The 10,268-nt window shown below is 47.4% G+C and overlaps 1 protein-coding gene across 2 annotated transcripts in view; it reads left to right on the top strand.

The window, feature by feature from the left end:
• The first annotated feature begins 9,015 nt into the window (after nt 1-9,015).
• The window catches only part of LOC119382685 (proline-rich proteoglycan 2-like), a 76,932-nt gene continuing 75,679 nt past the window's right edge, over nt 9,016-10,268 (top strand). The window contains exon 1 of one of the 2 annotated variants that reach the window (XM_037650493.2): nt 9,016-9,325. In XM_037650493.2, coding sequence (XP_037506421.1) covers nt 9,247-9,325 — 79 coding nt within the window. In that variant the 5' untranslated portion in view covers nt 9,016-9,246. The remainder of the gene's footprint in view (nt 9,326-10,268) is intronic. The other variant, XM_049412293.1, reaches the window with a different exon arrangement.

Genomic DNA, 10,268 nt, shown 5'->3' with positions numbered 1-10,268 from the left:
CCACAGCGTCTTACCCAGCCCCTTACACAGGCCCGAACGCGCTAGCGCGTGCCAGCACACGTGGTTTTGTCTGCGTTACGCCAAGCTAGGATAGCATACGGCAGCCCGGGCCGCTAAAGTGCTCTGCACGTATCATCATCAAGGCGGTCGAAGAACAAGACGAAGAAGACTTCTCCTTGGCACAAGCGCACGCTCTGCACATATCATCATTAAGGCGGTTGAAGAACAAGATGAAGAAGACTTCTCCTTCGCGCGAGCGCGCGCTCAATATGTTACAGATGGCTATGGTAGGTTTTAGAAAGCGGACGGTCGCCAATGGAACTACAAACAAAGCCCAGCGCGAAAGCTGCTTCGCATCTAAAATACGCTGTGGGTCAAAATGATAATGTCTGACGACTTTTTTTTACGGTGGTCAGCTACACTAACTACCGTGCATGAAAGGGGTTAGAAGTCGGGTCCCAGACTGTAAGGGCGAAATTCGCCATAAAGTTGCGTTACATGACAAAAACGCCTCTTTTTGTTCGGTATGAAGATACCCCAAGCGACACGAATAGCTCTGCTGCAGGCGACAGCTCAAGCGATAGCACTGGTGGCCAGGAAGAGGATATCCGCAATTTGATGTCCGACGACGAATCCGCGATTGCACATGTTACTGGAAATGCCAGTGACGCACGCGACACCGAAAGAGATGCAGATTCCACCGTCCCAGCCTGAACGGTTCCCATCTGGAGTACAAAGCATCGGATGTCTCTGCTGCTAATATTTTCATGACTGTGCACTGCCACCTGACATTCTTGAAATGAACAGTTACGGTACTACCCCATTTGGCATTTTTAGCCTTTTATGAACGCTTGAGTGGATTTAGAAGATCGTGTTTGATAATAATCTGTGCGCACAGAAAAAAAAAAACACACTATATTCAATCGGCGAACAGCGAAACAAGGACACGGGAAATTCAGCACCAAAGGCATCGAGGACAATTTGGCTGTGCCGAACGTCAATGTGCCACTGTGCTTTCGGAAGAAAAAAAGAACCTTTTTCTGAATTGCATAAAACATAATATTTAAAAGGGAAAGCGCAAAGCATGCTAAGGACCATTGCAGGGACCACATGCGAAATATGTACTATGTAGAGACCCTTCCGGCACGCTGGTCAGCACCACTAACCGCCTCGTGGAGACTTTATTACACGCCACTTTTTTTTTCATGTGTCCAATATGTTTCTTGTAACTTTTTCTCACAATTATTCCATAAAAATTGAATATTTGAAGCAAAGACAATTTGTGTGGTTCAAAGAGCTAAAGATCGCGTCTGCTGCATGGACGGTGAAAAAAAGGAAAGCTCTTGTTTGACTACTCGCTGTTTGACTACACTAGAACAAACGTTAAGAATGTTTTTCTTGGTCCAATACACGTTATAACAAAACGCTGAGCCACTTGGTCAAAGCTGAAGAACGGCCACCACGGTAACCAAGACAAAAAGTGTCACGAGCCACCGCCTCTCCTGCTCACCTCTCTCCCGATCTTTGATTTACTTATTTCTTAATTTCCATGTCGCAGGACGTTAAAGACTACCCAGAAGTCCCAGCGCAACATGAACGCTCCCTACGCTAAGAAGACATCGACGGCGACAGGCGGCGCCCGAAAGGACGGAACGAACGCGATTACCGACGAAAACGATAGCGACTCCGAGGCTCTTGCGACCGAGGAGCCGCCGGAAGCGACGTAGCCCGCCGAGCAGTAGTGGTCTTGGTTTGTCGACGCGGTAGATCACATTCGGCCTCAGTGTTGGTTGGTTGGTTGGTTGATCTTCAGTTACTTGGCGCAACCCACCGCGGGGGATCAGCCATGAAACAGGTGGTACCTTATTTTAGAAATTAAATTGTTTTACAATCCGAATATGTTTAGGAATGAATGGTTTAAAAATTAGATTCATTGGTACAATCCAGATGTTAAAAAAGATTGAATAGGTTGAAACAGTGAAATGGTGCATAAACTTAACATTCTATTCTTTTTGTTTCCCGTAAAAACTCGCACACGGCTTCGAAAACGTTCCTGTGACTAAAGCCCATTTCAGCTGCACCAAAGGAAAGAACAAACTTCGACCACTGATTCTGCTAGAAGGCGAATCATTAAAATTATGTCTTGGGCTTACTAAATTTGTCGCAAATAATATTTTGTATAAAGAAGCGCGCCTGCCTTCTCTTCTTACACGGTTCCAAATTCAAACAGTACGTACCTTCCTAAAGATATATGCGACACCTCAGAGAAGGTCACTGTATGTTTTTATTAATGAGCCGACGTCCTTTCTTAACCATCAGTGGTCTAGATTAAGGTGTCCACAAGTGATTGTCGCACAAAAGCTCTTGGAAAAAATACAAGTAAACCTTCGCGAGGTACTTGTACTTAACAGATCTCCTCAAACAATTAGAATAGAGTTCGACAATGTATTTCCTAAGGAATGCAAACATTTACCCAATAGGTACCTGAATGCCGTTTTGGAAGACCACCTGTTAAATTTAGAAACAAACATCGTTATAGCGACTGACGCTTCAGTTTGTCAAGAAAAGGCAGGAGTGGGAACTGCATCCTCAGCTTTGGATTGGTCTTTTTCAATTCGATTACCCGACTTTACGCCTATTTATCAAGCGGAATTGCTTGCCATTGTCCTAGCCTTACGTAAATTACCCCTATCAATAACAGAAGCTGTCATCGTGACAGATTGTTTATCTATCTGCTCTGCATTAACTGCACCTAATTTCTCGAATGCCTTAGAAGTATTTTATTCCCTTGTCCCAAGACATTATCGTCTTATTCCCTTAGTGTGGGTACCAGGGCACAAGGGTTTAGCCCTCAATGAATATGCAGATGCACTTGCGGTGGCATCACATAATGGTCCCATAATCTCTATAATGCCGACGATGCCGTTCGTCTCAGCAGCACGATTTGAAAAGTTTGCAACGTCGGATACCTTTGCCAAATCGGCTTTGGCAACATCTGAGTTTCCCCACCTTAAGTATCCATGGAAAAATCGTTGGTACTGCACTAGAAGGGAAGAAATATCAATTACCAGGATAAGATGCCGAGTTCCCCCACTGAACTTTTACCTACACAGGTCGGGTCTGGTACAGTCACCCTTATGCCTCCACTGCAACGAGAGTGAATCTCTGCATCATTTCTTTTTAACATGCAGATTGTTCACAAATCAAAGAAAACGACTGCTAGATCAACCTCTCCGAAGGATGGGCTTAAATTTATCCCTTCCGGCCTCAGTGTGAGCACGACATCGGCGCCCTTCTTGTTTTTGTTCTCATCTTTCTCCTCGAATTTGCACATGCAGTGTTCGCTAACAGAAGATCCCATACGTAGAAAGCCAGAGCAGCGAGTCTTTTTTTTTACATGCGCCGGTCCACTGCTATTCGACGTGTTTCGTACCCTAGTACTCCAAGTTCCCATCCTGCACACGGTAATTGCAGATTAATGGGCTGCATGTCACGTGATGCGTTTAAGTGCTACTCGTTGAATTAGGCTCCGAATTCACGCCATCCATACATGCCATTCATGACATATCTCGCCTGTCATGTCAAGTGTGTTAAGGCATGACATTTTAACACGTCATGTAACAAAATGGTTTATGCAATTTATCTGATGTCAAGTCTTAATGTCAAGTGACATTATCTATGTCTAATTCATCTCATGATCAATGCCATACGATTTCATGCTTTCAACTTCCTTAAATGTGGGCGAAAGGTGGCTTTACGGTACTATAGGCAGCTTTAGAATAGCGTACGCAAAGATAGCGGTCGTTGCAGTCGCCCGCTATTTCAATCACTCAGCGGGGGCCTGCAAGAGAATAGCGTACGAAGCATGCGCAGAGGCGGCAAATGCTAGCGCGAAGCTTTGCGTACGCTGTTCTAAAGCTCCTTAATATAGGATCGCAGCATTGCGCAACTTTGGCTCCGACTGAGCGCCACATATGCTAACTCATTTTGAAGCGATGCACAGTAACATTATACAAAATTCAGGCAGCGACGCCTCTGCGCCAGGGGCTCTTCGTCATACGCAACATCACCCATGGAGACCCCTGCACGCGCCGGAATCTATCGGCAAATCTGTCTTTTCACACCCGGCTGCGTGGATGTCGGGGAGATGACCGCAACGCAGTGGACGCGGGAGCCAGAGGCGCTTGCCCGGTGCCTTCGATGGTTGCGTTTGGGCAGGCATTCCTTCAACATATGTGACTTATCTCCGTGCCTATCGGTCCATAATTTTATCATGGTTCAGTTCGACAGCCGCCGTACTGGTAACGTATCAGTCATGCAATAAACGATACGCGTAAATCCGGCGATACATTCGTGTTGCGCCCGCTGAGCCTGCCCTTGCCCCTAAGACCTCGGTTGGCTTTGCTCTTATTTGTGTACAACACGGCAGGAACCTCAACCGCATCGATGGAACGGCCCTTCAACACTGCCAACGAAGTGCTGACGAGAAAAAATCACAGTTTCACCGCAAGGGCGAAACAATGAATGCGATAGCAACAAATTGTAATCTTATACGAAGTAAAGCTGGCAGCTGACTCTTTTGGATCCGATCTCGCGCAACTATATATAAAACGCTGGTGCAAGAGAATACGGCCGGTCCAGGGAGAGCAACACATTTCGGACAGTCTCTTCGCGTTGAGAGCGCAGCACGTAGAAGGGTAGACGAGCCGCCCGCGGATGGCTGCTGAAATAGCGCGCGCGCCAGCGATCTTGACCACGCCCTTAAAATCAAAATTCACAGTTACTGCTCAGGATTATCCGACACTATATATTGATTTAAAAAAAACCAAATGTAACATTAATGTAACGATACGTCCCAATGTTCAAATTGTAACTGGAACACGTTCCTTTTGAATTAAAGGAACTTATAACGGGAACTCCGTTTCATACATCAGGTGCATGCAACGCTGTGGGAGATGTATGCAAGAAATTCGGCCAGCAAAATGTGCGAGTCCGCGCGTCTCGCGCTTGGCTTTCACCACTGTAAATGCTCGTGCGAGCCGAGCAAGAGAGTGCGCATGAGGCGTTGCGAAGGGCTGCAAAGCAAACACCAAAAAACGAAAACAAAGAGACGCTAAGCGACCCAGAAGAACTTGACAACCGTAGAGCTAGGTTCGTTTGTTTCTAAAGCACAAAGTATCTCCATTTATTACTCAGACTAAAACACACACACACACACACACACACACACACACACACACACACACACACACACACACACACACACACACACACACACAACAATCATGTTACGGTTCGTGAAATCATTGAACTATTTCTTGGCGCGAACACATTTAGTGTTGCACCTGATGTATGAAACGGAGTATGGTTCCAAGATAGCGAAGGAACTAGCGTTCGTTCCTGTTTCAGAGGAACGCGTACTATCGGCGTTAAATGAAACGCGAACAGCGGCGAGCCTTCACAATGGTATATTGCGCGCCGTATCACCATTGAACGGCGCGCCCATCCGGTTTGGGCGCACTGCGCATATGCGCGCCTGCCCATGGTGATAACTGGACGGCACGCACTATGCCATTGCGAAGGCTTGCCGCTGTTCGGGTTTCATTTGATGCTGATAGTACAACACTGCAAGCACACCGCTGCCGATGCTCCCTTCCCTCTTAAGGGAGAAGCACCTTAAGGCCGAGGCATGTCCGTCCGTCGACGTCCGTGCTTACACACCTACTCGACCACTCGTCATGATTCACTTCATGGAGATGCGTGGTTTTAACAATGGGTTTAACAATAGTCTAATATCAATCACAATTGTGACAGAACAATATAAAACACCTGCAAGCATTACCCTTTATAGACGATTTTCCGCAGCTGGTTTGCTAAAGCAAAACTAGATGGCGCCACCGCACCATGGCCGTCCCCCTACTGTGGCCGTCCCCATGGCCATCGCCCTGCCGTGGTCTTTGGCAGCGCTGCTCAATATGTCTCCGTCCACGTCGCGTCGTCTGCTCGGCGTTCCCATAGCGTCTGCGCGCGCGCGAGTAAAAGCGAGCAGACGGCAGCGGCGGAAAAGAAAACACACTGACCTCCATTAAAAAGGCTGGACGGCACATCCACGCTCTGCGAGGCGGGCGCTTGTGAAGCCACCGGAAGGTCCCCTGTTTGTCCCGGAAGCTGGCGTCTTCTGTCCGTCTCAGTCGCGCAATTCAAGTATTCTCGGGTGGCAGCTGTTGTTATGATCGTTTTTCTTTTTTATTTTTTCAAACTCTGCGATTACGCCTCACTTTAGACGCCGACGAACGCTACACGAAAGATCACGAACGCCGTGCCGACGCCGTCCGAATACGGCGGAGCGCGGCAACGTACAAAATGCGTAAAAAGTAATGCAACATTGAGGTACTTAGCGCGAAATGTCTTTCCTGGCGACTTTTCCGGTCTATTCGTACAGTTTACTGCGCTACAGGCAGGTATTTCTTTAAAAAAGAAGAGAAAAACTCTCTTCCGGGACAAAAACAGCGGCTTCACGCCCGCGTGCTCGATGCGCCATCCAGCTCCTCCTAGTGGAGATCAGTGAGAAAACATGGCGGCACCTGTGGATGCAATTTCCTTCCGCCTCGAATTTATCGCGTCGTTGTTCCTGCGCTGTGTGGCCCGTAATTTCAAAACCTACGCATTTATTTACTTTATATTCGCGTCCTGGAGCTTCGAGAGCAATGTACTCGTCAGTATTTTGCGGTGTTTCCAAGATTCATTCTCATATCGTCTGAGATAAGGCTTAGGAGGCACGGCTAAATAAACACAGCTGATCGCAATAATAAAGACAAAGCATACCTGACGCTTTTAAATGCGAATGCATTTCTTAGTCGGGCTATGTCAGGCGTCGGTCGGTGTCCGCGCGCCTCTCCGCTCTCACTCCCTCTCCCATAGCAACAGCTGCGGGTGCGCGCGCTTATCCTCGCCCCTAGCAACCGGAGCAGGTGGTGCGGGCGGAGTAGCGGAGAGTGAGTGGAGAGGAGGAGCGCGCTCTGGCGTGTGAGGGCGCTTGCATCGCGGGAGCTTGACGGAGCTCCCGCGTGTGTGGAGAGAGTGTAGGAGAGTGTAGGTGCAGTGCTTCGCCGCTCCTTCTCTCGCCGTTCGCTCTTTCTCCTCCCTGAGCTACCGCCTCAATGCAGTGCGTATGAAACGCGTTTAGCGTTTGTGCTGCCTTGGCACAGCCTGAAAACAGCACGTTATAAACGCGTTTGTGCTGCATTGAAGGCGGTGGCAACATCCCTGAGGTGATTACGAACGCACGTAGGAAGGGTTCATTGAAAGAGGCGCCCAAAAGGGAGACACTTGAGCGCGTCGATGTGTCCAGCTTTACGCCATTAAAATTACTACGCCGTGTACTCTCGGCGCAAGAAATGCATTCGCTTTTCCTCACGATTCCCTTCGGGGAGGTGGGGGCATTTTTTCCTCAGCGTGAGCTGACACAAAGCGATGGCCGATTTCGCCATTTATTTATTGCTGTGAGGACAGTGGGCGAGTAGCAAGCGCGAGTTCGGATCGAAGCGGGCGGTCGCGTCTGCATGGGTGCTGCCATGTTGGCTTATAACCCCAGCTACTGGTGGTTGCTAATACAGCAATTCAAGGCATACGCCATAAATACGAAGTTTATTAAATATATCGCTTATCGTTGTGACGTAGCACGTACCAAACAAACGCAGATGTCTCGACGTTATCAAATTTGAGGCGGTTACATGTAGAACTATGTTTTGCTGCGTAGGCAGACTTGCTTACACCTTGCTGCAACCAGCTTGTGTGGTACGGCCACAGCCGCTTCGCTGGCCCAATGCGTTGGCTGGGGGAAGGCCAGTTACGATCACGTGATGAAACATGGCAGCGCCCGTGCGCCGCTGCTTCAGCGTACACATTATGGACCTTATTAGGACCTAGCTTTGTCGTCGACTCTCACTGTCCGGTGTCAAGACGGTTTCAAGATTGCGATAGCAGGACCGCGTGCTGTACCCCAAGATACTTCCGGTCATCAGGGGCGTAGCTAAGAGGGGGGGGGGGGGGTTGGGGGGTTCACCCCCCCCGAAATTTTTCAGTTTTGCTTGCGTATATATACACGCACACATACAAACGCACGCACGAACCTACATAAAGTATGTTTGAACCCCCCCCCCCCCGAAAAAATTTCTGGCTACGCCCCTGCGGTCATTTAATTTATTGCTCTACAACACCGAAGCGGAAAGCGCATTTTTAAGTTTTGTCAGAGTAAGGAAGTACTCTTTTTCCGCTTTCACATAAAAGAAAGGAGCTTAAAGTTAAGGACTAACTCGATTAATGTTGTGTATAGCTTGGAAGAATATTTATTTGAATTATTTTGCTAGACACAGGAAGAAAAGTGTTGAAACCCTACGGGCTACTCGCCAAGGCTTTTGTTCCCCGCCAATTCTACTAGCCTACGCCAGCGCACGAAACCGGAAGCCTTCCGAGGGCCTGTGTTTGTAAACAGCGAAACAGTTGCCATAGTCGAAACATATATGTGTGTATGCGAATAAAAAAAAAGGTTTACGATAGATGAGCATCAATAATAATTGTGAGAAAGCAATATAAGACAAGCACGAACCCTTTATACTACTAGGCGACTTCAACGTAGACATTATGGGCCTTAGAACCTAACTTTGTCGTCGACTGTTTATGTCACTTTATGTCACTCAATTTACATTACATGGGGCAACGCTCGGGTAACGTACGATTAGTCACCCACACGATACCCAGAGCTCTGCACACTCGTCATGATTCACTCTGCGGAGATGCGTTTTTTTTTTTTCGTTTTTTTTTTTTGCAACCTCCGCTTCACTGACTTTCGCGCGCGTCTCACTATCGCACGATTGCAGCTCGCATGGGCTCTTCCGTAGCGCACTACCGGAGTGCGCACGATCGAAAAGACATCGTTGCGCTAGGCTTCTCAGCATATCCTCACATATATACTGGTGTATATATATGAGATGCAACCGGTTGCCCTCTCATATGCTTCCAAAGTCTGGAGTTTTTGGAGTGAGCGAAGAAGGGGCCGAGGAGTAAGTTGCGAAGAGCTCGTGCGCCAAAGAGCGCCATTTTTTTACGGCCGCGAAGAACACCACCGCCGCACACACCGACGTTTGTTGGCGGGGGGACAACCCGTGGCACACTCTTGGCGTTTTCAAAAAGGCGCGCGCCCAGCTAGTGTACAGTCAACGTCGTTGTCGACGACGCAGAGCGGAAATGTGCATCCTCCTTCTAGCGTTGGGCCTCCTGGCCCTCAGTTCTAACCTCGGATGCGAGGCTCATTTCTTCAAGAAAGGTGAGTGTGATGATTACAATGCACCGTCTATAGTTTCAATTTATCGATTCATTTTTTAAATATTTCTGCTTGATATCCGTTTCATAATCGACACGACTTTCTGTGGTGTTTGCGAAGAGTGACCACAGCGTACACGCGCTCAATTGACGAAGTAAAGTAAAAATAATGGAACAGATTTATCGACTTTCTATGTTGGCAGGATATTAGAAGACTTTAGTTAAACCGTACTCAGCCGTTGAATATTTTTATATTTCTTCGTTCGCATAGTAGGGGTCGATACATATCTTATTTCAAGGGAGTTTCCATGTTAAGAAACTATTCCGTTTACTCTATGTGTTGGGAACGTGTACAACTGTAAATACCTCGTGTCTCGTACATTGCTCATCTTTGTAATTATCGTAAATTACGGGCCTTTTAATGAGATTAGTGTCGGTGCTTGTACATCAAGTTGCTGTTGGCGAGCTGTAGTGACCTGCGAAAACGGCTTGACTCGCTTTCTTTCATTTCACTTGCAGTGTTCTTCTAGGAACGCCAATAGACGGTAAAGGGAGCAGCACAAATGGTCATTTTTAAAAAAATGATATGTTATCGCAGTTTTCACGGGTTCTTCGATGAGCTTAACACGCGAGTGTCAGAACTAATCTCAAAGCAGTCTTCGCTACAGAAACTCTATTAGTTGCAAATAAAACTGACAGGAATAGTTCAGGACCGATCGTTTTATAAGCCGATAGGAGATCGCTTTCACAACGGTTTAACCGAACCTATTTAGTTAGCAGTGTTAGCTCCACCGTACGCGATGAAAAGTACCTTGTACACTTCGAACGATAGAAAAAAAAAATGTGCGTGTAAGGCAAACATTTCTATCAGGCGACCCTAAATGATTGGTAGCGTTTGTTAAGTGTGTGTGTTTACGTCACTCGATGACCAAAGTTACGCGCCGTTT

The sequence above is a fragment of the Rhipicephalus sanguineus genome, chromosome 2 (assembly GCF_013339695.2).
Source record: "Rhipicephalus sanguineus isolate Rsan-2018 chromosome 2, BIME_Rsan_1.4, whole genome shotgun sequence".
In the NCBI taxonomy this organism is placed as follows: Eukaryota; Metazoa; Arthropoda; class Arachnida; order Ixodida; family Ixodidae; genus Rhipicephalus; species Rhipicephalus sanguineus.
Note: the sequence above shows the minus strand (reverse complement) of the source record. Positions and strands in the feature narration are given on the sequence as shown.